At 43.0% G+C, this 26,862-nt stretch overlaps 1 protein-coding gene across 1 annotated transcript in view; it reads left to right on the forward strand.

The window, feature by feature from the left end:
• Positions 1-1,450: 1,450 nt before the first annotated feature.
• Positions 1,451-26,862, forward strand: part of rptor (regulatory associated protein of MTOR, complex 1) — a 105,205-nt gene continuing 79,793 nt past the window's right edge. Inside the window, exons 1-4 of the mRNA XM_030782217.1 lie at positions 1,451-1,871; positions 2,858-3,032; positions 13,377-13,479; positions 14,354-14,436. Coding sequence (XP_030638077.1) covers positions 2,865-3,032; positions 13,377-13,479; positions 14,354-14,436 — 354 coding nt within the window. The 5' untranslated portion in view covers positions 1,451-1,871; positions 2,858-2,864. The remainder of the gene's footprint in view (positions 1,872-2,857; positions 3,033-13,376; positions 13,480-14,353; positions 14,437-26,862) is intronic.

The following is a 26,862-nucleotide window of genomic DNA, read 5'->3' on the forward strand; positions in this document are numbered from 1 at the left end:
GTCCGGGGGAATGGAACCGTGTGGCATAGCCGGTGAAGTACTGTCAAACAGTGCACAGTCTGGCTGCGTGCAGTCCTACGTATCTCTACAGAAAGAGCTCGTTCTCTCAGATAGTTAAAAGGCTGGCTTGCTAAGCAGTCAAAGTCATAGTCTGATGAGGTAGAGAAACAATCAAACTTTCTCTCCAGTTTAACTTAAATATTGGAACAAGGAGGATGTGTCTAATCATTTGACTCGGTCCCTCAAAACCGTTCTGAAACACTAAGTGTCTTTGACCAGTGTCAGCATTCAGACTGTGATGTGTATAGTGTGATGATATAGTATAACAGCAGTTATTACTGGGAGGACTGATATATCAACCTTCAGGCTCATGAATATAGGATATCAGTTCAATCATAATACACAAACACACACATTTTTGTACCTGCCTGTGGGGTGTGATCGGTATCCTTTTTCTTGAAGGTGTATACTGCTGCTTACCATTCAACCATTTGATCTGGGGGAACAGCCTTGGTCCTCTAAAAGTCAATTTAAAGAAATTTGTCCAAGGCAGTTCTCTGGCATCACATACTTAAAGACAGTAGATAATGCTACATATATTTTGTTTGGCTTATTTGTGTTGTGTTATTGTCATGATAATGGTTTCTTTCTCCAAACTCACTAATTTTCTCGTATTAATTAGCACTGCTTACCAGTTGCATTAATTTATGCTTTTGGCCCGTCACCTACCCTGCTGACACATGAGTTACTTTTGTCATTGTTCCTGACTCCTCTTCCAAGCTTTCAGGCTGGTGGGAAATGCCTGGAGCGCTTCGATCCAGGCTTTGCCACATGCAGGCTTTGTCCATCTCTCTTTAATTTAGGCTTTAAGGGGAAGAAAGTAAAGTACACGTCTTACACGTACAGACGGGCTTTTTTTTTCTGTCTCTCTTCTCTCTATGTCAACTGCTCATTTTCCAACAACACAGACCATCTCCCGCTGTTTGAAGACTGAGTACAAAGCCAGACAGCAGAGGATATTTGGAACAAACACAGAGGCGTCTCTTATAATATTTAATGTGCTTGTTCACCGAAAACAGATAGAAGCAAGATGGTCGAAAGATAAAAAGAGCGTCAGAATTTACTGTGGTGGGGGAAAAAGAGCAAATATGAGGTAAGGTCTTGTCATCTCATTTTGATACTGTCTCAGAGCCAAATCAGCTTACTCATACTACATTGCTTTCAAATTGTGAGAGTATGACTCAGGGTTGTTTTATGCAGGTGGATAGAAACGTTTTTCTCGTGCAAAAATTTTAGACTCACGTAAATTATTTGTATAAGCGTGGCAGGTGACACTACAACTGACCAGTGAAAGTGATGACGTGCGTGTTGACATCCTCTCGCTCCGGCCCGTCCCCGATTGCACGGTGCATTCTGGGTTTCCCCCAAGATGGCGGCGCCCTTGCTGAAGTGCTGAGAAACAATCCCTGTAGAGAATAAGATAGAGCGGAAAAAAACTAGTTTTTGTTGCATAATTTTCAGCGCCGAAAGATCGTTATAGACAACACGAAGTGTACGAAACGAGACGTTACGATCGAGTCTTCGACTCCAAGAACGGCGCTTGGCGTGGCTCAGGCAGAGTGTCCGTGTGAAGATGGGCCTCCATCCGAGCCCCTGCCCCTAACGAAGAGTGGACGTGGGGAAAATCACCGAGGCTTCCCCTGCAAACATATACCCGTAGAACTTGGATTCGACGGCTTTCACATCTTGCACAAATTGTGGACGTTGCCATATAATTTGCTGACCGGAGTTATCTGCGCGACGGCATCTGTCATTGTTAGGAGACGCAGCAGTTCCCCAGCTCGTGCTTTGGAGAAGTCACTCGCGCCAAGGTATGTGCCTGTCATTTAACATGCATGTTTCATCAGTGACACTGTGTCTGATTGCTCCCCTAAACTTTCTCTGCTACCTTGCAGTAAAACCGGCTTATTCGTTTGATAGTCTCTCCGAAAGTTTGACTATAATCATCGGGTTATAACTTTGTCCAACAGCAAGCTAGCTGGCTAATAAAATTGCTAATTGATGGGTTTGCTTGCACACTATTAGACTAAGTTTACAATTACAGGGTTTACAAGTAGGTATTTCCATTGTTACAGATCTGTACGATCGCCTCTTGCACAGGTTTCCTATTTAGCATGCTTAAATTAAAACGGTCTGTATGGTGATGGGTTAATTGACTTTACAGGGAAAGACATTCCTAGCTAACTGTTATTTATGCGACTGAGACTTGACATTTTGTAGGGATCTATAATTATTCATCTTTGTCCACGTTCCACAACGTGTCATCGTTGGTTTGACAGGTGTTGATACATTTCAATCGCTCTGGATTTTCCTAGTAACCAACTTGGCCTCATCTATTCGTACTTGTATACGGCCGACTTTACACGTTGCTTGGTATTCGCGTAGTTATTCAAAACATGAAGGGCATTTTGAATGCTACACCTGTGAATTTAGAGCATAATTAATAACTAGAGATAATTAGAGACTAGAATCCTTGTCAAGTACTGCAGATTTCTTGATTTAAAAGGGGAATTTGATTTGAATTTAAGGACCGTCACATTAAGGTCTACTTATAATGATAATTACCTGTTTGCATAGCGTTTGGGGACATTTTGGGCAAGGATTTGAGCATGGCAGCAACGTTGTATGTTATTATTTCTTTCCAAACTTGGATTCAGTAAGGAATTGATCACCTGTGTTCCTGGGCTCTCAGAAAACCACCATATCTGTCAAACCCTCAGCCTCAGCGGCTTAGTCTGATTACCATTAGAGTGTTGTCACTGTGCGTGTCATAACTGTGAGCTTCTGGTCTTGGTAGCACCCCAATGAAAATGGACTCGGACCTGCTCCACTCACCGGTAGTGGGCCTTGCCGACGAGGAGGAGGTTGACATGAGTGACTGGAACCTTCCGCTGGCCTTCATGAAGAAGCGCCACTCCGAGAAGATCGAAGGCTCCAAAGCCCTGGCGCAGAGCTGGAGGATGAAGGACAGGGTAAGGTCACGCTCTGTCTGTCGTGCTGTCATGTGTGACCAGATGGTGAATTGTTGCATTCACTCCACCTGAAAAAAAAAAATCTATTCTACAGCTTTATTTTAAAGGGGAAAACCACTGCCAGTTTCTTCGGGTTCCTTTGAATGTGGGCGGCCAATCAGTGGTATTTTATTTGTAAAGCAGGTGTTAGACAAAGCACTATTCTCGCAACTTTGTCCACAGCAGCTATTTACATATAATGTTGTGTCTTGGATTTGCTCCACTACACTAAACAGATGGCAGGAAATTCAAATCACACCCAGCGTCGGGTTCGAAATATTTACTGTATGTCATCTTGATTGATGTTGTATGTATGAATTTCAAACCTGTTAACCATTAGATATCAGCGATACTGTTTGACGGAAATGTATAAACAAGCAGTGTTTGGGCAGTGTTTACAGCACACACACACACACACACACACACACAAGAACAACAACACCACCACAAAGCAGTGTCTGTGCTGATTTTATTAGGCACAAATAACCTCACTGCATAGTAAAGGATTATGAAGGCAGTGTGAGGAGATGTGGAAAGTACATGTGACTGCTTGTGGTTGCATGAAATTTGTTGCATGAAGATGAGCTGCTTTTATCAGGTTGCACTCCAAGTTTTATATGAGTTGCTAATAACTGACAGTTCAAACCAGGTATAACGTGATTGTGAGCAACAAAATTAGCAGTTTCATGTTGTCCTTTGGTACACCATGTATTTTGTGCTTTATACTTTTCCCGTGTTGTTACTGAACATTTAATGTTTGACGTGGTCTCTCTATACCGCATCGATGTTCGGTTCTCTTATTTCTAACATTTTCTAAAAGTCATGGCACGACTTGAACTCTGCTTCGCGAATCAATTTGGTCAGCTCTTTATTTTGTCATTGCTTGCCTCAAAAATTGTTTTAGATTCACAACCATTTTACTTAGGCTGGCTGAACTGCGGATGAACTTGATAATAAAAAACATGATTTATAACTAGTCTTGTAGAACATTTGTCTTTATGTTCCTCTATACAATAATATGAAAGCGCTGTTCAACCGCAGCTAATGTTTTTGAAAATCCATATCCTAAAAAACTGACTACTCCTTTGTGATAAGGCCCATTTAGCTCGAGATGAAATCAGATAGGCTTTAATACGCATTTCTGGGCAATTGTCTCGGTGATTTGTCTTAGTGAAGTTCAGCTTTCACGTCATGGTTAATGCGCAAATTCTTGATAGTGTTATAACTCTATGCCAGGGTTGACAGTTGTTGAATATTATTTGAAAATTCAAGCCCAGGGTGATATCCACTAAATACACAGACCTTCATGAAATCTTAACAGTAATAAATGATCACTTATTACCTTGCTACTAGGGCACGACACAGTGAAGAAAGATTCTTTTACGTTGGCTCAATTTAGAGTTTAGTCTCATGTGTTGAATGTTGAATATTTGACGTAATTAATGTTTGCCGTGCGGTTCATCCGTGCCCTGGAGGTGGAATTTCCAAGGATTTCTCATGTGAACGCAGAAACGAGTCACTGTAGAGCGTTTATTAAACCTGCCACTTACTTATACTGAAGTGTTATGATTCCTTCCAAGACTCTGTCAAAGGCAGCCATGCTCCCAATTATGTCTCAGATCACAAACGGAAACGTTGCGATAGGTTCCTTCTCCTGTTGATTATTGAACTACCTTTGATAACGTGCAAAGCATTCAGATAAGGTCCCTGGAAATATTGAAGGTGCAAATCTCTGTGAGGTTGTCTTTATCTGTCATAGTTCCCCTCAGTATAGGGAAAGCAATAAATGTTTTGAAATACAGTGTGACCTGCAGTGTGTGTTAGTGAGAGGATAAAGTTGAACGGAGCAGTGTCGTGCTAAAATGTGACCGTGGGTCTAGTGCTCATATCAGGGGATAGTTGTCATTTGTTGTAGTGGCATTGTGGTAGGACCCGTAGCCCCGTGACATATGCTTTTAAGCTGTGTGTCTCGTGACTCTATTAAGAATCGTATAAATGATGTCCGGCATCAAGGGAAATCAACCCAGCGCCATTAGTCGTCCTCCAGCCATGAGGAGTCTACTACCAAGGTCATTGGTCACGTTGGCTTAAATTTGCAGTAATGTTAGGCTGTATTACCAGATTAAGTTATAGTGTTTGTGTGGGTATCTCCTAAGCCTCATTTAGGTACGAAATCCTCTCCTATTTTTGCATCTGTGGTTTAGCCTGTCTAGACCTCTGTGAGTGAGACCGCACGGCAGAGACTTAAAAGGCGGGTCAGTGGGCAAATGGACAAGATGTGTTAATGTTGTTATGCAACGTTATCGGACCGGTCAGATGACTTGATATCGAGGTTCGCTCTGGACTGGAGAGGCGGACAGGAAATGAGGAATCCGACTGGAGGCTAAGTCATTATTATAGTCAAAATGCAGGAACGAGCCATGAAAGCATCTGCTTCTGAGAAACGGAAGGGTCTGAGAGAGGATGAATTACAGATCATTGGAGATGGATTACACCGGATCCATTAGCTCTCCGAAGAAAAAACGACCACATCTGCATCCTCTGAATTCCCGCGACAGAGAGAGAGAGACACAGAGAGAGAGAGAGAGAGAGAGAAATTGAGCAGTTGCAAGGCTGTAGATGAATCGTTGGTTCTTCTCAGTACAAGAGGAAATAAATAGTGCTAGCCTGAGCAACAATGAAAGGACTAAGCAGTATTGTGATGTATCCTGTTAATTGGCCTTGTATCAGTATCTTCGTGCGTATATTATCGCTTTTTAAAAAATTGTCCCCAACTCTTGTGGGACCGTAACCAATCAGCATCATTACTTCCGTGTTTATTTGACTTGTTTGACTTCTTTCAGAGTTCTGTGTTTAAATTGTCCTGCACTGCATTCTCCTCTTGGTCTAACTGATGACGCCAGTTGCGTCAGAATCGTAGAGGACAGCAGTATGTTTTTTGAGAAGTCAAACTAACAGCACACACCCTCACAGAAAAAAAGCAGCTGATTCGGACCGTGGCCTCTTTTACTTCCTCATTCGCTTCACGTTAATGGTCGAAAGCTGCATCAAACGCCACACCAAGCAATTTAGATGTTACTCTCTGGGTAGTCGAAACAAAAGAGTCAGCTATTTTCAGATTTGTCAAATTGTAGGAATGTAGAAAAGCACTGTAAAAAAAAAAACAAAAAGCATTTATCATTTATCTTATATAGTGAATATAAGATCTGGCTAGTGAGAAGGAGCTTGGATATCAAATCGGACGCTAATATCTCATTACGTTTACTGTACTGCTCCAAAACAGCCAGCTTGCCAACATGGTGTTACTTGTCCATTTGCGGTTGTTGCATAGAATTAATGACGCTTGTAAACCCGAGAGACTAGCTGGCCCAGTCTATGGTGCTGTCCACTGCCGTCCCCTGGAGCCCCCGAAGCAGTTTATAGCTGGAGCAAAGTCACAGCCAAAGGCAGTGGATCACTGTGATAAAAGCAGAGTGGTTTTTTTCCCATTAACCAAACCAAACACATTAACGTAAATCTGGCAGGCAAATGATCCGCGTCTTAGATTCATTGTTCAAACCCACACGTAATTGTTTTCCCTCAGGTTTGTCTTCAGTGTGCTTGCTTTCTTTCTTTCTTTCTTTCTTTCTTTCTTTCTTTCTTTCTTTCTTTCTTTCTTTCTTTCTTTCTTTCTTTCTTTCTTTCTTTCTTTTTTCAGAGGATCTCTGTACCTCTTATCTCCAGCCCTAGTCGCCTTATTACCATGTGTCAATGTTCCTTGTTTCGTTCAATCAATCATAAAACCCCAAATACAAATTTCTTCATCTTTTACCATTAGTCATAGCAATATTGCCTGTTATATTTATATTATGATGCTGTTTTGCTCTTACATAATGATTGTAATAAATAGACGAAGATTCGAACGATCGTTCATGTTCAGCCGTTTTTTTTTTTTTGCCAACCTTACAATAAAGACTAATGTTTTCTCTTAGCTCTTCATCTCCGGCTATCACTCCATTGTCATGGCAACCCAGGAAAAAGTTCTCTTGAGAAAAGCAGACCCAGATTGAGAACTGATCTGCATGCACCGTACACCAGCCCAAAAAAATGTCTCTTCATTTTAAAACAAATTGCGGTCGCAGTGTAAGCTGTAAAAAAAAAAAAAGACTAGTTTAAAATCAGCTCTCTCAACAATAGGTTTTGAACAGTTGGAATAATTTAGAAGCACGGCGTTGCCTTGACGGTCCTGTATAAATGCTTCTGTTTGTTTCTAGTGTGGAAGTACAGGGAAGTTCAGAAGTACAGGTTTACAGACCTTGTGCGCCCGCTGGACGTCATTTAAAAGCACGGAGGTTATGGAGCTATGTTTGCTGTTCTGAAGGTGATGAAATTAATGTGGAGTTAGACTGGGGCTGAGATCTCAATTGCCAACTTGGGGGAAGAGATTGATGTCTCCCCCTGTTTTAATGGCCTTAATTTACAGCATGGCAAACAAATGGAATAATCACTGGTCATTGATCGGTGTGGACCAAGATGCCGCCAGGGGTGGGGAGGGGGGGGAGTGGCAGTGTAGTATATAAGGGCAGGGGGCGTCTGACGCGGGCAAAGGGAATGTTTCACTGTCCCCTGGAGCTCTTCAAATATTTAATAATGAATGATTGAGCCCACTCACTTCAAACACACAGGCACACACACATGCCACTCTTACACACTCACGCACACGCCACTCTTTCATTGTTTCACTTTAAGGGTCCATCCACTTTGCTTCAAATGTTGAAAACCCAAGGCTCAGTGTTTGACTCATAGCCTTTTCTCTCCAGCGTATTGCAGCTTGTTGCGTTACTTTGTTTACATGTTTATGTATTTCAGACATCTCTCTGCCCTTGACAACCGCGCGGGCCAAAGAGCATTGTGTCAAAACACCATTCTGCTGTAAAAATTTGCGAGCACAGACTCTTTCTTGCTTGCTTGCTTTCCTGTGGGAGAGATTTCCGTCTGAAGAACTGAACGCAAACCATGTTCTTGTTGCTTGTATCCTAGTCTTTGCCATTATAGTCTTGGAAGCAAAAGCTCATTGGAAATGTGAAACGTGACATTTCTTGGTGCGCTTGACAGAAGTCTTGATTTCTCATGTGATGTTGTGTGTCTTCAGCTCTGGTCATGGCTCCTCAAGCTCCTCTCCCATCAGGCTTCACTCTCCTGCCATGCCACAACCAGCAGGAATCATGGGATTATTGGAAATCCATAACGCTAGGAGAGTTTATTAAAATGTAATTTTGTTTAGGTTTCTATCAGATTTATTTTAAAGACAGTTTACAGGAATGACCACTAGCGTGAAAAAGAGACCTTTTGTTCACTGTGTCTGCTCCGCTTCTTCTCCTGAGGGTTTAGCGTCCTCATCTCTCTCTCTCTCTCTCTCTCTCTCTCTCTCTCTCTCTCCCTCTCTCTCTCTCTTTCTCTTTCCCTCTCCACTTCACTTTGTTCTTTTTTTTCCCCCTAGTCCTGTCCCATCCCATACTTGACCTCTGCGTTTTAAAGTGTGCAGATAATTAGCAATTTTATTTTAACTCTGTTTAAAACAGTAGATGAAACAGTTGTTTAATATTTTCTTGTTTGTGGCTTGTGTAGGCATCCAGACGAAACAACATCAGAAGCTATCTCAGCTTTTTATGTCTCAACTCCATTAGAAGTGAAAAGATTTCCCTGGCTGAGGTGCCTTGTTTGAGCCGAGAACGCTTTGCAAGTGGGAACGGTTTCGTTTTGATCCCTCCCAGTGTGTTCTTTACACCAAAATATCGCAATCAAACACCTACATTACAGCGTTTTGCAGTTACGCCCCAAAAGCTCTGTGTTCACCTGCATTCTGAGACACCAAAGCCGTCACAGAATGTGCCCGCCCCAAATTGAAATCGATGAGGGAGTGTTACGAAGAATGGATTTATACATACGTTACGAAGACGAATATGAAGGAGTGTGAATTTTCCATCTGGCGTCTAATTCAAATGGCACATTTGCTTCATCACATTAAAAAAAACAAAACAAAAAAAAAGCAAAAGAAAGAACCGGAACGCCGTCACACACATTCATCTCGATTATTGTCATGCAAATGGATTTTTAATGTATTATTAATTACTATTGTTTGATGGGAACGTGAACAAATAATGACATTAGCTCGTTTGTTACGATGGCAATCACGTTTTGTTTCTATCCTCAATTACCCAGGTATTTGCTCTGCCCCAGGAATATCAATAAACTACTGCATCCAAATTAAACAGTAAAAAAAAACACACACACACAGGCAAAAAACAGGGCTAGACTCTTATCTACACACAGTGCAAGCTTTTCCTCTGATATTCTTGATATGAATACTTGGATTTTATTGTGTCTGTACCAAGACCATTCCACATAGCGACTTTTACCAGAGACTACGGTGAGAATGATTAGATCAAGGCAAATTGTATGCCAGCCAGCTGAAACTCAGGCGGTTAGTTATCACCTTTGGAAATGCAGCACACCTCTCTGACATTTTGCCGGGTGGCGTTACAGTCTTGGGACTGCTCAGGTCTGTTGTCATTTCGGCTTAAGACAGACTACATTTAAAGGGCACCTCAGAATCCAAAGTGACTCTTCCGGTTCCCGCGAACTTGTGTCTAGGATTCAGTTTAATGGCTGTTTTCAATGCTAGAAAAAAACCCATTTGATTGAAGGGGTTAGGGGAAAAGGTTTCTTAAATGGGCAGGCCACAGAGAATTTTTAAGCATGAAGTGCAAACTTGATGGGGAGTACTTAAAAATACCAGGCCTATAACATTGCTTTTTTTTTTCTTTTCTTTCTTTTTTTTTACAGATTATTTGGATAAAGTAGACTCGAAGTCTAATGTGTTTGCATGTACTAAGGATAGTACCAGACACAGGAATCTGCACGTGTTTTAGTGGTCTGTTCCCATTGCTAGGACATATATAGTGTTTCTTGACCCTCTCTCCCCCCCCCCCCCCCCCCCCTTTCCTTTCTCTGCCTACTTAGCCGCCTCCTCCTTTGTTCATTATGCCTGTGATGCAGGGCATCGAGTTACTCTCCTACCAACTGTGTCCCAGTCCCTCACTGACCTTTCTCTCGCCACGGGAGGAAGTCATAAATGCTACGATCATTACAGGACATTTCCTCAGTCTTTAAATCAGGTCACGAGAGGGAGTTCGATCATTATAAGGATATTAACACAAGCTAACTGTTTTCGTTTGGAGCTTCTGTGTCTTTTCATAATTTCACTCGTTTTTCATTCATTCATTATCTAAACCGCTTATCCTGATTAGGGTCGCGGGGGGTGCTGGAGCCTATCCCAGCGCACATAGGGCGAAAGGCGGGGGAAACACCCTGGACAGGTCGCCAGTCCATTGCAGGGCAGACACACAGACAAACACACTCACACACACATTCATACCTAAGGGCAATTTAGTGTCTCCAATTCACCTAACCTGCATGTCTTTGGACTGTGGGAGGAAACCGGAGCTCCCGGAGGAAACCCACGCAGACACGGGGAGAACATGCAAACTCCACACAGAAAGGACCCGGCCGGGAACCGAACCCAAAACCTTGCTGTGAGGCAACAGTGCTACCGACTGTGCCACTGTGCCGCCCTATAATTTCACTCGGTTTATTAATATTCATTCGGTTTATTCTTACACAGGCCATCTTTCTGGAGTAGCGTGAACCACTTAGCATGCGTGACAGCTGACAAAATCTCAAGGCCAATAAAGCAGCAAAAGGTTTCGATGATCTGATTATTTGATTTGGTAGACAGAGCTGTTGTGCACAATGAACCCTATGCGTTGTCGCAGCGCAGTCAACCAATCATAACGTGAGGACTCGGAAAGGCCAGCCTCCAGACTGGTGTCACGGCTGTCCAATTATAGCAGGAAGGCTATTGATTAGCCCTTCCGTGGCTAACGTCTCTCCGAGTTCTGTCTAACCTTTTCAGCTGTGACTTTAACAGGGCGCGTGACAGCGCTAACGAACAAACGAAAGTTGTCCTGTACTCAGTACTATATTAAATTCTAGCAAGGTCAAACATATTGCAGTAGCTTTCCTACCGGAACCGCCAATGCCTGGTGTTTGCGAGGTGAAGGAAGCAAGAGGAGGTGACATTTTATCATTTCATTCCGGAAATGAGCAACGGACGCTTGTAAAACGATGTTTAAGCGAATACATTTTCTGACATTTACTCAAACATTTGGGCTAGCGCGTTGGCAGTCGTACAGCAACCCTTAATCAAAAGTCAGTGAAGCAGAATCCGTCTGTTCTGTGCCATCACCAGCAGAATGCCTGTCAGCAATACCTCTGCAGGCGCTGTCAGTCCACACCCCCCCCCCGCTCCCCAAACTCCCCGATTTGCCATTTTGTCTATCCATACCATTCTTATCGCTTTGATGGAGTGATACCATTTTTCCTTTGCTTTTGGCTCAGTTGGGTTACTGAGTTCATCCCTCTCTCTGCTCTTACTCACATCTTGCTTTGTCTACCGGCGTAGGGTTTTTTTTTTTTTTTCTTTTTCTTTTTTCCCTCCCCTCTTCTCTTTCACAGAACGCATCATCATCTATCTCTGGAGCATACCGCTGCTCCGATGATGGCCCAAAAGCGTTTAGGTCTGTTCGGAGCCAAGAAGTTGAATGCAGGACCTGTTGATGATTCATAGACAGTCTTGGCCCTGGACAAATATCAGATACCCCTCCGTTATCTGCAGCAGCCACCAAAACACACCCCTTTTCTTCACGACAAAGCTTTTGTACCATCATTCTCGAGTAAAGGACATTGCGAGAGAGCAGGAGCACCCTGTGCCCCCCCCCCCCCTGAAGCGGTTGTGTAAAGCTTCAGTGACGCTAAAGGAAGGGCAGGCGACCTGGGACGCCTGATTCCAAAAATCCCATTGGATTTTGTTTCAGCAACCGCTGGTGTTGTCTCTGGTTGGTCGAGGAATGTTCACAGCTGTTTATTCCCTCAGATCAGCCAGTGATTACGTGGCAAGACTATAAAGCTGCGGGACTCTGATCCTTGCAGTCCAGACCTGAGAACCATTCAGCTAAACACACACAGAGAGAGAGTACCCCCTGAGGCACAGTGAGAGATATTTATCTGTTAATCAGAAAATATCACTGAAAGTGGCTGATGGTACTCTTATTAAAGAGAAGACCAGTTTTCGTCTGTGTTTGTGTCTGTTTTTCTTCTCAGGGTTGAAATCTGATGCATTTTATCTCTTGTACTTTTTTAAAATGCTGCTGTTGCTTCATGTTGGCTCCAGGCCAGCTAGTGTTGTGTGAGACTCTGGAGTGCCGCTGAGAGAGTGTACGTGTGCGTGTGTGTGTGTGTTTGTGTGTGTGCATGCGTGGACCTGAGGCATTGATCGGTTTTCTGGCGTCGCTGGCATGTTTATCCGACCTTTTAACCTCTCGACTTGGCTTTGAAAGTTGGTTCAGATTGTGGCCTGGAACCCACGTGCTAAACATTTTTTTTTTTTTTAATAGATGCAGTCCAACAAGACATTTTGGTTTAACAGAATGACCACTTTGGAATAGAACGCGTATCTGCCATATGTTTGGATTGGTATGCTTGGCATGTTGGTGTGGCCCAGTTGAATGTGCTTACGCGCATGTGCTCTTGAACATACTCATCAGTCCGTGAGGCAGCAGCGGGTTGGCCGAATATCAGATTAAATATGCTGAGTAAGGCTGACGTATTCCAAATGATCTTTCCACCTCTGAATGGATTTTAACATAGCAAATGTCTGACTATAATGCGGAGAGGTTGGCTTCCGTTGATTCTGTTGAATTTAACATTTAGAGATGTCCTGAGTGGATAGTTTTTGTTTTGGTTTGTTTTTTTGTTTTTTTTTTTTTTCAGAAAATAATGATTTATCTGGCCAAATTGCCGTGAGCAATGTTTTCAGAGTTGGATTGGATATTACTGATCATTGGCAGCACCTTCAGGGGCCGTATCTGTTTTATGCTGTGAGGAGTAATAACTGTTGTTCACTTTCGTATTACTGAATTTTTGTGGTTATTCATTAAAAGCGTCTGCAGTTTGGTTGAAGTCTGTTTTGAACATGTTTATTTTCCCCTTAAAACCTGGAGTCATTGGTCCATCAGCAGACCACACTGGAGGACCAAACATTTAACAAACGTGCTAAATTTGCTCAATACGTTTTGTGAAAATAACTCTTTCCGTGTAGTTTAAAATGTGCAGAAGAAAACACTCAAAAAGCTGAACATTTTGTTTAGCTACTCTGCCAGCAGGTAAATGCAGTGACTGACATTGCCCTGTATCTTCTCCTCTTAGATGAAGACAGTCAGCGTTGCCCTGGTGTTGTGCCTCAACGTGGGAGTTGATCCACCAGATGTGGTCAAGACCTCTCCTTGTGCCAGGCTGGAGTGCTGGATTGGTAAGACATCCATCCATCCATCCATCCATCCATCCATCCACACACTTGAATGTTAAAGGCTGTGAGAAAACGAATCGTTAGGGATGAAACCAAAAGCACAACTGAGGGTAACAATGAAAAACTAACAGCGAAAAACTTTTTAAGTGAAAGAGGGAAATGTAGAAATGTAGTGGGACCCCCCCCCCCCCCCCCCCCCCCTCTATTCAGTGTAACTTGAAATGAGAACGTTGCAAAAGCTATCAGTCAGTCTACAACCGAGCAGGGAGAAAAGCACGGTCTATTGATCGTTCTGCTTCGTACGTTCTCACCCTCACCTTAATTAAAAGGGAGTATATTATCCCTTTCCTCTCAAAATGTTGTGAAATGTTTTGCAAAAAAAAACCCTTTGTTTTGATCCATATGAAAGATTGCCTTTGCGTCATGTTCGGGGCGGCCCAACGAGCCGTAATTTGATTTGGATCGTCACTCTTACACGAAGATTATACCGCAACCAAATCTGATGAAGTATGTGGCAGAACAAAGAATATCAATAAAGCCCATATTGTTCTCAGAGAGTCTCTGTATTGTGCTTCGTGTGCAGAATTCTGCGTCTCTCAAGCAATATAGACTTGATTCAATTTTTGTTGATTTCTCTTTTTTTTTTTTTTTCTTTTTTTCCCCTGCAGTCATTTTCTAGACTTCTCTCCGTGTGTGTGTGTGTGTTTGATTTAATATAAGTCACAAGTTTCTTTTTGTAGACATTGCCTTGTTGTCTAATGTCTCTACGTGCATTTGTATCTGTAAAGCGTGCGCACATGCCGCATGCTTTGTTATGACTGAATATCGTTTGTCATGACCGCGCGTGGTTTGTAAACCAGCTTTGTTCTCTCTTCAGATCCTCTGTCCATGAGTCCACAGAAGGCACTGGAGACCATAGGGGCCAACCTGCAGAAACAGTATGAAAACTGGCAGCCCAGGGTGAGTAGACTTCATGGGTCGCTTTTAGCGTCCCTTTACATTTTTATCTCTGTTAGTCATTGTCCTTGTCACATCTCCCACGACAATCAAATGACAAGCCAAATCATAAAAACATGATCTGCGCTGAGGTTTAAGATGTGTAAGTTACATCAAAAATTGCTCAGAGGAGTTGCGTGTAAACTAAATGGAGAACCTGAAATTGATTTTTTTTTTTTTTTTGAGATATCCCCAAAGGAATCTCTCTTACTCCCTCTTACAGCATAGCTTATCTCAGCAGTTCCTTTACTTAGCTGACGGGCTTGAAGAACCGTGTGTTTTCTCTAAGATACTCTGTAGAAATACACAGAGTTACTCATGCGCTCATGCAACACAGCCTGTCTTCGTCGGTTCTCACCATTTTATCTGACCAGCTCACATGAATCCCGCGTTTCAGACAAAGAAATCAACATTATTTTTGTTAAATAATGTAAGCAGTTGGTAAAGCGCGTGCACCACCTTACGTGAGGTTGATGTGCCTGGCATTGTCAGAGCTGTATACACTCTCTTAAAGTGTTTATGCCACAGCCTCTTAGTCACAACAGAATAAACATATCGATATAGATTTACCTGTGACGTTACCTCCAGTCGAAGCATGTAATGTTGCCATCTGCAAAGTGAAACGTCTCAATAAATACCTGAAAACACTGTGGTGGTGATATTGATCATAATCTGTAAACCGAATCATCTTGCCATCTGCGTTCTCTTGTTCCCCTGCCTAATGTCAAGTGTCCGCAATCAACTTATGACCACGTTTCAAGTCTTTGATAATCAAGTTATTTAGGCTTAGAGAGAGAAAAAAAAAAAAAGCTGAGATGGCAAAATTGACTTGTTTTAACAAAAGAAAATAAACCTTTTCCATTGCTCTCATGTGACACCTTGCTGAACTAGAGAGGCCTAAAGGTGTTGTATATATGCAAATGGATCTAGAAATGCGTAAATATTTAAACACACGGCTATAATATAAAGTACGGCTTCCCTAATCTCTCCTGCTAGAGTTTTTGGCAGTGTTTGCTGGCAGCAAAAACAGATTCCTTGCTTACCCAGCTGTGAGGTGGTGGTGGTGGGGGGGGGGGGGGTGCGTCTGAGCTCCGCTCGGCCCCCTCCGCAGCGGCGGCTAAGCTCTGGAACAGATGGCCGCTGTTTGGCCTCACCTGGTTCCTTTAAACGTTTGTCGTCGGGTGGGGAAGTTGGGCGGGCGGAGAGGTCGAAGGGTCCTGGGCCCTTTTGGGTCAGTACCAGCAGATGGTGGGTGGCTGAGGTTTGGCTTCCCGTGCCAGAGGCCGGGTCAGCCCCTCCTGGCTAGCGAATTATTGAAAGAGAGAGAAAGCTAGAGAGAGAGAGAGAGAGAGAGAGATTTTAACCTCCTGAGCATTGCATTTTTCTCTCTGCAGCAGCCTGGAAATCCATGCAGGATTTGGCCAACCGGAAGTGTTGATTTTTTAAAATTTATTTATCTATTTATTTTTTGCGGAATACTACACAACACCTCCATTCCGATACAGCGTCACAAGAGTGTAACCAGTTTTGGAGGAGTTCACGTGTATAAAAGTTCACTCAACATAAGTGTCAGTCAGTCAGGCTGCGTGTGTGTGTGTGTGTGTGCCGTAAGGACCTAAAGAATCGATTGCAAAACTGTTATTGCTCACTGCGGTGCTTTATGATGACTCTCTCACTCTTTTGACATTATTACAACATCGGTGTGCATAATTGAATGTATTCTTTGACACAGTCTGTGGGAATTGTTTGCCCTGGTCAGGCCATCTGTTTGGAGGGGAGGTTGAGCAGATGAGTGACTCAGTATTGATGTGTTCATCCACCTTGCTCTTGCCCTCATTACACAGGCTTTTATTTGCGTCTGATCCGCCTTAACCCTGTCATACCTTTGTCGAGATGGGTTTGTGACTGTGAGAAGGTATGTTTGCTGAATCAGTGGGGAATATAATCCAACGTGATTGGATTAAAATAAAGCAGTTTAGGTTTGGATTGTGCGCAACTGTGCCCTGGCAAAATGGTATTGACTGTTGCATGATGGACATTATGAGAGTGTGTGTGTGTGTGTGTGTGCGTGCGCGTGTGTGCACGCACATTCTTCAGTGAGGCAAAATGCTAAAATACTGAGATTTTCAGCCCTCTCAATGTGTTAAAAGTTGTTGTAACACAAACTCGTTGAATCTGAGGTTCTTTTTTGGGTTGAGGAATGTTTGTGTGAATTTTTTAACATGACTCTCTGCCCACCTCACTAACTTTTATTCTTGTGCATCAGGATTTCAACACTGTCTGCTTCTCCCTTATCTCACCATCATCTGTGTGTGTGTGTGTGTGTGTGTGTGTGTGTGTGTGTGTGTGTGTGTGTGTGTGTGTGTGTGTGTATGTGTCTCTTTCTGCCAGTGGGCAGGGATCATACAAACCAGTTTTCTGCCACTCCCTGCCTCACTGGCTTGTTTTTGTTTTTTTTTTGCATTCTCTCACATTCAGCAAACCAGATCACATCAGCTGATATGCTGTGCACAAACCCATTCCTTAATTGTTTCCTCTTTATAAAGAGTGTGATAACGTGAAAATGCTTTTCTAGATATTCCTGTTTTGAATGGATGTCATGGCCTTGGATGTAGTTAATTCAAGCAGGCTAATTGCATCACATGCTGTCACTTGCGGTTGACGAGAGACAGTATAGACCATGTTAAGGGACAGAGGAGATACTTGTCACATGACATGAATGCAGAAACTCTGAATGGAGATTGGACATCAGAATGAAATCTTGTCTTGTGGTTTTTTTTTACAGTAACATGATAACGTGTTAATGTCTTATGGTGGTTGGTTGTCGGGTCCCCTTCGTTCTTGGGATGCCCCCTTCCAGCACCCCATACGCCCAGACCTCAGCTGCGCCAACAGCGTATATGAGTCTATCATAAGCAGTCCATGAAATGGAAAAAAGGGTCTCTTCATCTATCTGAGGAATGAAGCATTCTTCTCGCGTGTTTCGTTTCCATTATGCTGTTCTCTTTATTACCTCGATCCGTTAGATGTGTCGAGCGCCGTGAACTGCAGCACTGGTTTTTCCAATAATGGCGTCTTGATGGGTCCCAGACAGAATCCCAGATCGTGTGAAATCACGAAGGACTGTCCCAGGCTGGCCCTCTCCAGGTCTACCCTGCGACCCGTTACACGCCACTTCAGTATTTCATATCCGTCCCAGTTTCCACGCCTTTCCCGCTCTTTAAAAAAAAAAACGGTTTGCCTTTGGATATTAGTGTTTAATGCCTATTTTCCTCTGAATTTAGAACACCCAATTTCCCATCAATTCTGAAGCCTTTCTTTTACACATCAGCTGCCTCATCAGGTGCGTGAGGCGGACGTTTGCTTCCGCCGGTAGGTTTGGAGCCGGGCATCGCATGTTTTCATGTTGTAAGTGGGTTTAGCATTGCTCAGTAATTTTATGCATGTATAATGCATGTGTAGGAAAACGCTGTTGACATATAACCGGAATCTTATAAAACCCCCCTGACCGTCACTAACCGGCAGCAAGCAATTAGCGAGACAGGGATTTCCAGGATCTCGGTCAGGAAGCGTTTAACACAGCTGGGGTTTACGGTATGTATAGCAAATGAAGCAGTCACCTGTCATACCATGTGACAGTACCTTCACTGAAAGTGCCTCCCAGAGCAACCCCCCCCCCCCCCCCCCCCAAAGGACACTCCCCACATCTCCCCACATGAAACTGCTGCGACACTAATGACGGATGGCTTTATCTGTGTGTGCACTTTTTAAGTGTGCCCAAAAAAAACAAAACAAAAAAAAAAAACCCCAGTGTCACACCAAGTCATTCATTTCAGTTTGAACTGTCTGCAGTTGGCAGTTTGGACTGCGGTGAATGTTTCATGCATTATTTGGTAGGTTTCACATTGTTTTGTTAAAAGGAAACATGAGAGAAAGTCCCATAGTGACGTTACACTTTCTGTCTCTCTCTGAGGTTTTTTTTTTTTTTTTCCCCTTTCCATTGAGTCTCACATGTGTTGGAATTATACTGGGTTGTTAATGGTTTTTGCTTGTCCTTATCTGCTCTTAGTGTGTCTTATCTAATCTGCGTAGCTTTCTGTATTTACGGCCAGTCAGGTGGTCTTTTCTCCTTGTGTTGGTCTGTCATAATTGATGTAGCCATCGCCACTCGGGTTTTTAATCTACTTTCTGGAAAAATAGGGGTTTTTGTCGTTTTATGGCATTGTAGTTTATTGCCTCTCACACACACTGCTCCTCGTAGCCTCTCTTTCTCCATTCTTACTTCCCTCCTCTACTCTCTCTCTCTCTCTCTCTCTCTCTCTCTCCCTCTCTCTCTCTCATTCTATCTCATTCTTTTTCGCACATGCAGGGGGCTTTCGTTGCAGAATTACCTTTTTAACAGCCCTGTGGCGGAACTCTTCTTTCTTTTTTTTTTTCTTTTTCTTTTTTTCTTCTTCGATCCTTTCACCGCCCTGTACTGCTGCCGCTGCTGTTGTCGAAGTCGTTTATGAATTATTAATCAACGCTCTGCTGTCAAAAAATTTTCCCCTGATTAAATTTAAAACCGTTTTATCAGTGTGTAAATCTCATGTGAATAGAGAGACCAAGTAAAAGAGAGAGAGAGAGAGAGAGAGAGAGAGAAATGGCGGTTGTCAAATGATTACAGAGGAGGCATACATGAAAACAGCTGTATGGTTTATAGTGTTGAAATGGCAAGAACATAAAGAGGGGGGAGACATAAAAAAACAAACACACACACACACACATTTGGTCGTATGATGGTCGTCTGGGTCGCATACGAAAAGGCGTCGAACGCGTTCTCCGCCATTAACGTATGGGCGTCTTAGGGTCCGGGGCTGCAGCGTCATCATAAACCGAGTTAACATGCTTGGAAGCATGACCTGCATGCTCTGCAAATCAATGCGTTTCCCAGCTCGCCCCTCTCTCTCTCTCTCTCTCTCTCTCAGGATAACTTACGCCTGTGCATTTCCCCTCTTCAGCAGCGGATACGCGAACCCTAAGCATGAACGGAGGATAGGGTCAGGTAATGGATCCTCTCAGTGCACTCTACCCAGCACCCCAACCTCTTTACTCATCTGAAAGACGCTTGCCCCCCCCCCCCCGGGTGTGCTTGTGCTTGTTGTGTGGTCACGTGAAGCGTACAGGCTTTTAAATATGAATCTAAAAGCATGATTATCAGCGATGCTAAATTATGCCGAATTGGTGGGCGTAAGCTGCTGTACGGTGATCTTAGGGGGCATCTGCGATGCTTCTTCTAAAGCAATGATGACTGTAACACACATACCTACATGGACAGAGTAGTAAAAATGATTTGTTTGACGTACTGAATATTGCTCATTTCCCGCTGAAGGGGGGGAAAAAAATGTTGAGCGTATCTCAAGGTGTAAAATTCTTTTTTTTTTTTTTTTTTTTTTCCTTCTTTCCCTTTTTTTCCCCCTTTAATTTCCCCCTCTCTCGGCACAACAACAGTCCGCTGACATCACGGGTGATATTCTCTAAATCTACAGGCTCAACAGCAGGATACAGCGAGCTGACGAAATTCAATTTCTGACATATACGCAAGGTTCCCTATGATTCTCCACACCCGAATGAAAAACAGAAACTGCGATGATCTCCTGAAACGATCCGGTATTGATTTCACACCATTCTGTCAATATCCGTTAGAGGACTTGCTAGCGTGGAGAGAGCGAGGAAAAGGTGACATGGAGTGTTAAAAAAAAAAACAAAAAACAAAACAAACAAAAAAAAAGCAATGTAAGTAGCCTACGCAGATCAGAACAGTGTTATCAATTTGTTATTGCTTTTTTCCATCACTGCTCGGTTCATATTGTTGGAGCCCCATGGAGGATACTTGGGCTTGTTAATGGTATGTAGCTAATTGCTACCATGGTGCAGTTTTCAATGTTTTATCTGCTATTAATCTGTGCAACAACGTGTGTATAGAGCAGTTCTCTGAAAATGGGTACAGTGTGGAAACCTGAATGAGTTTATGGCCTTTTTTTTTCATCTGTATTCCATCTATAATTGGATGCACTTGAAAACTCTGAAATTGAAAAGGAAGTGACGCACACCAAAGATGACATAGTGGTGTGTGTGTGTGTGTCTGCTTGTGTGTCTGTTTGCAAGTCTACACAGTGTGATATTGGTGAGGTAAGGCCAGGTTTGTTGCGTATCAACTCAACTGGACAGAGAACAGCTACATGCTCCCTTCTCAGAATTCACACCGGCATACATACCGGCTTATTTTCAGTCTTTGTCCTGGGCAAGGAGCGGTAACCATAATGAGAAACGATGAAAAGATCCCAGATTACTTCAGTGATTTCATTCGCTGGAGGCTGATGAAGGTCACAAGAAACCGATCCGAGAAACCGCTTAATTCCTGTCCACATCCTCACGCTCCTTTACAAAACCTACAGGAAACTTTACGACGACTGTTTGAGTGTAGGTGTGATTTTTTTTTTTTTTTTTTTCCGCGGCACGTGAAAAGAGGGAGCGGTTGTGTGAGTTGAATCTGCGTGGGATTGGAGCGAGGGACGTGACACGATTTCGTTATATTTGCCATCTTGTTTGCATTAATGAGCTTTCTCACCAGCTGTCCCAAAACTGAGAGTGTTCAGCGTGGCCAGAACCTCTGAGCCCACTAGGTTCTGTTCAGATTCCTGGATCTCTCCCTTTTTATTCTTTTTTTTTTTTTTAACTCTTCTCTTTGCTCACTTTGATTGAGCTAAAGTTATACCCTCTGGCAAGCACAGATTGTCAGAACGTATGTAACACTTAACGAAGTTTGTTTTGTGAAGACACCGTTAATATTAGGGCTGTTAAAAATGTGTTGTCAGTTAAGTTGTTTTTTTGTTTTGTTTTTTCCCTAATGAATGTTTTTGAGCTGTTATTTGTTTCATTCAAGATCTGTTCCCATGATTGACTTTTGATGAGTTTCATCTTGGCACAAATTCTCATTAGCTCTTAGACACAAATATGCAGTTTTACTTACAACAGCTTCTCCAAAAACCCGGATATTCTAGATTTGAACCCGGCAAACATGCGGAAGTCGATTGGCTGCTCTGATTTCAAAACGGGTCTGCTTCATGTGGTGTATTTTTAAACTTGAAGCCTCTTCTCTGAAATACAAATAAAGGCTCTCTGTTTGTGTGTGTGTGTGTGTGTGTGTGTGTGTGTATAAAGGGTCCATTTTATTTTTACAAGCTCTTTGAGCTTTTCACCTGGAGTGACTTTTTCCGTCCACTAAGCCTGCCCACTCCATTCAAGCCGATTACCACATTCAGTAATTACTACGAGTTGTGACATTCGTATGTAATTTAATTATCTTAGAGCAGGTTCCTAACCCCCTGTGTGGGGACAACCCTGTGTGTTTACTATTCCAGACCCACTCTCCGTCGGCTAGTGGGGACCATGGACATTTATTATCAGAGCCTTCCCATTAATGTTTGGCAATTCGGAGAGCTGGTTTTGGTCTTTTTTGTGTGTTTTGCGATAAGTTTCACTGTAGGTATATTAGTCCGTTATGTTTTTTCCCCGCCACGTGTTGACGCGCTGCATGTAGAGTTTTTAAAATACGCACCATTCAATTGGTCGTGGATACGGTGGTTAAATGGCCAAGTATTTCACATTACGTCCCAGATCATTCAGTTTTGTTTCAAATTGCATGCCAGAGGGGGTTTCATCCTTGATCACCTTTAATCTCCTTTTCAAAACAGTTCCAAACGTCTTGTTGTGTTTGTTGAGGCTCCAAGATGCCGGTTTCTTAAGGGCAACCACAACAGTGAACTACACTCTCCTTATCTGCACCCACAGACTACACCGTGTTTGTGTTGACTTTAGTCCAGTCGGCATCGCTAACAGGCTTTCAAATGACAGGTTCTCGTATCGAGACTTAGACTTAGACTGCTTTTATTGTCGTTTCCACATATGCACGACTCATACATACAGGGGAACGAGATTGCGTTACACAAGGACCACAGTGCCACATTAAAACAAATAACAAATAAATGCCACATAAAACAATGAATAACGCACAGTAAGTACTGAGGGGAGGGTTAAAAAAAAAAAAAAAATCCGGGGGGCTAATAAATATGACAACAGAAGTACTGAGTAAAACAGAAGTACTAAGTAAGATAGAAAGTACTGACTAAGAAAGTACTAAGTAAGTAAGTGAGTAAAAAGTAAAACTTCTACAACATTATAAAAACAAACCAAAAAAAAACCCTACACATTTCAAACCTAGACATACATGACATAACACCTACAGACATAACACCTGACACAGACAGTGAGTTACTGGCAAAAGCATTGGCATTGTGCAGGTAGGTAGGTGAGTTGTATGGGGTGTTAGTGCAATTGTGCTCACATGTCTGTTGCTGTCATGTCTCTGAAGGTCAAGCTGTTTGACTTAAAGTGAGATTCTTACTTTCCATCTGTCTCAGAGAGAGCACGGGCTGATACTTAAGCTCAGCAAGCGCCTTGAACGAGATCACCAGTTACCTGAGAGCTTTCTCCATCGTATTGAGCGAGATCATATCCTGCCTAACAGCTGTGTCATTTCCCATTGTACGAGCGGGATATATGAATGTGGGTTATGGTGTCCATGTTTTACGTGGATGATTGTATTCGGTTCGGGGCAATCTGAGGTCAACACACAGCTGTAGATGGTGAGATGTTGAGGCTGTTGAGTGTTTGTCCGTGTTCTCCAACTTCTCTAAAGGAAAAAATGAAAACGCTACCGCTTACATAGGCTTTGGGCTTGTGAAAGGTTGGCACTTTCGATCTCCCACCAGAACGCTCATGTTTTTTAATGAACAACAGTAATCCACGCTTGTGGGCACAACTAGTCTTATTGTAACTGGCTCTTTAAGCTTAACTTGTGATGGGTGGGCACAATTATGTTCCTTGACCTAATTAGAGACGTCGTCTAATGTAGTCTTAGCATTTTTTTTTATTAAAAAAAAATAATAAATTGCGCGTATTTTTCCAGTTTTACTTAAGAGATTACATTACGTATTATTAAATCTTCATAATCATTTGCATGTCTTCTCCACTCTTTCCTGAATTCCCTGAAGCAGAAGCAGTAGCTAAGACCATTAAGCTTGGATGCACTTCACAATGGAACATCAGTCAAGCTTGGAGGATTGCAGTTGATTTGTCTGTTCCACTTAGCCCAATCTTGCAGTTTCCTTAGATTGGTTTTTGACCAAAGACCTTTATTGTACAACTGTCCAATTAGTGGCTCCAGTGATCCCAGCTCTAGGAAATCGTTAGCTTGCACTCTTCCTAACCCATTTATTGCTAATGGTTTCTCCTTCCCTTGGGGGTTCTCAGTGTTCCCAGTGCGAGAGGAAGTCCCTTTCAGATGTCTTAATCAGCTGCGTTTTTTGAAGCATCTACATCAGCTGAAAAATATGAATTCAGACTGTATGAAGGTTTTTGTTTTTTTTTTTAACTTAAAAGCAAAATCCTGTCAAGCGAAATATGTGTGTCTCTTTCACTGCCGAAGAATAATTTCCTGTGATGTAGCCCATGCAAGCAAATAGACTGTAGCCTTTTGAGCCCGTTGAATTGCCAGTCAGCGCCGAAGCATCTTAATATAGTGGGCTAGTCTACATGTGATTAAACGGCGATGCTCATACTTTTTTGAGATGTAAGGTCCTGCCAATTTGCCTTGGCCTGTCTTGATAGATAGATCTCAGATTTCAAGAGACTAACCAGGTAAAATAAAGGTTAATAGTAGAGCAGTCGCAAGTTCTTTGACATCTTTGTTTAGAACATGAAAGTTTGTTTTCGAAGAACCTGTATATTATAACAGTCTGCACTAAGTTATTCCTCAGTAATAAGTGTATATCAGGTAGCGCAAAAAAAGAAGCAGTGTCAGTTTTTTGTTTTCAGTGAGTTTTCGACTCCTTTGACCCTTTGAGAAGAAAATTTGGACGTGCTTGCGGTCCATAGACTGCAGGGAACTTGGTCCAGAAATGGGTTTCCATGCCAACGCCACGGGTTGGTCCTCATTTCCTTCTCTCTTGCAGTGAGGATTCAGTTTACCGCTCTACCTGTGTCTGGTGCCAAGAGTGCCTTCTCTAAGGTATGTCGTTGGAATGGTTCCTAGCACTGTCGCTATATCAGCATGCACCTCGGCTCCTGCGGTGAGGGGTTGACCTTATGACGTTGCCGAAATATCTTGGTGATGCTGCTATGACTTTCTTTTTCTTAAAGCTGCTGTTTTAAAGCAATATATATCGGGGCTGGTTTTTTTTGTTTGTTTGTTTGTTTGTTTGTTTGTTTGTTTCCCCCCCATGACCGGTCTACCTTAACATCGTCTTACGGCTCTAGTAAGAGAACTGAAATTAAAACGGGAGCCTTGATTTAATCTAAGACTCTGCAGTCTGAGAGTGTTGAAAAGAGCATGGCTCTCAACTGTTTTCCTGAGAGAATGATTCTTCGAGAGCAGGCCTTTTTTTTTTCCCCCTCCTTGCGAGAGGCCTGTCTGAACTCCATTCCAATGCTTGATGGCGGGAATTCAAGGTGTGGGGGGGGAATGGAGGGGGCGGGGGCGGTGGGGGCCGCTCCCTTCTCTCTTTCTCTCCTGCGGCTTCTGCCTGTTAAACATTCAGACTCGGTTATCCAGAGCCCGTCGTCTCGTCCCTGAGCTGAGAGACGGAACACTCAAGCGTTTACCTCAGCCGGCCAAGCCCCTGGTTTCCTGTCAGCGGTTGGACAGAGGCCACCTCCTTGCATGAGAAGTTAGAAACCAAGAACGAGTGAAGCCTGTTCGGCCGGGGAACTAAATTTGTGCTGGAGAAACCGAGGAAACGTGGAAGATAGAGGGAAAAACGGTCACAGTTGGTTGTCAGCGCAGTCTTGATTGGCTGAGTAAGGCCGATGAGAAGCAGTTTTGAATCGGGTCAGAGGATCATGGACCATTCTTGTTATGGAGCGCAGTACTCCGTGTCAGCTCTGTTACTGCTTTTTAGTGTTTCTCTAGTGTCCCTGTCAATGACAAGTCGAAGAAAAGCCCTTAATGTTTTTATTCTCTTTCTGTTGTACTCTCATAGGATTAAGAACATTGTCTCGTTGACTTAGCCTTTGGCCTCTCCATTAGCTTCTGAGATTAGTACAAGGCACCGACTGTTTCAGTGTCGGGATCTATGCCACACTTGATGTTTGTAAAAGCTTACCTGTGTCATGTGTCTGTATCCTCAGAGGCCTTTCCTTCTGAGGTTTAGTACCGGAGCAGAGAGAGAGAGAGAGAGAGAGAGAGAAGGAAAAAAATAGAGATGGCACTGGGCATCCATTGAACATCTGCATTGTTCATCATCAAAGCATTGAATCTACACGCGCGTTTGCACAAAAGCGGAGATTCTCGTGAACTATGTCGAATAACGGTAATCTACCACGCGTGTGTATGTCCCGTTTGATGGATGACCGAAGTCAAGCAGTCTATGGAGCTAAGCTGCTGTTGAAGTGGCATCCTTCTCCTCCAAACTGATACATAACACAGAACAGCTCTTATTCCTTAAGTTCTCTCTCTTGTTTTCATTTCAGTGTTTCACCATATACTTGGGCTGTACTTTTTTTTTTTTTCTTCTTTCCACTGCGCTTCATCTTGTTGCAAAGTGCAGTGTGATTATGGTGGTTATTCCCTGCCTCTCATCCACAACTCTCTCTCGCTCTCTCTCACACATCTTTACTTTCTATTTCTCTCTATCTCCTTCTTCCTGCTCTCATATCAAGTGACTGGTTAAATGGTATAATGAGAAGGGTGTGTTGACCACAGGGTGGGTGTTAATGAAAGGGAGAGGGATAGAAAGAGAAGAAATGGAAGACAAAAGAGGAAACAGTGCATATATGAAGTAAGAATCTAGACTTGAAGGCCTGAAAAAAAAAAAAAGTACCACTGGATCCCCATTTGACTCAGTGTCGTGTTAGTAACCGCCCTTACACACACACACTAATGACAAATGCAACCGGTTAGGTCACCGTTGGCAAAAAGTAATTGAAATTTTCCCACTATTTATTTTGATGGATTGGCACTGTAGCGTAGCCTTGCCACTATAACAGGCTGTCATAGTGCTTCAGGGCTGTGAATAACAACCTGAGTCTATCTCTGCTAATTACCAACCGAACCCTTCCAGAACTTTCTCTCCACGGGGACTCAGCCTGATATCACACAGGCCCTCTGTCCACCTCAGATGGCCAAAGCGCATTTGTGGGCGAGGGGAGGGGGGGGGGGGGGTGTCTCATGCTGTTTTTTTTTTTTTTTTTTTTTTTTTTTAACTTTTCCATCGTTATGTACGTGTCAGACGATGACGTCTCTCCTGTCAGCGGGGATATATTTGTCGTTCTCGCGCCGTGAGGGGCGAA

This window comes from Chanos chanos, chromosome 8 (assembly GCF_902362185.1).
Source record: "Chanos chanos chromosome 8, fChaCha1.1, whole genome shotgun sequence".
In the NCBI taxonomy this organism is placed as follows: domain Eukaryota; kingdom Metazoa; phylum Chordata; class Actinopteri; order Gonorynchiformes; family Chanidae; genus Chanos; species Chanos chanos.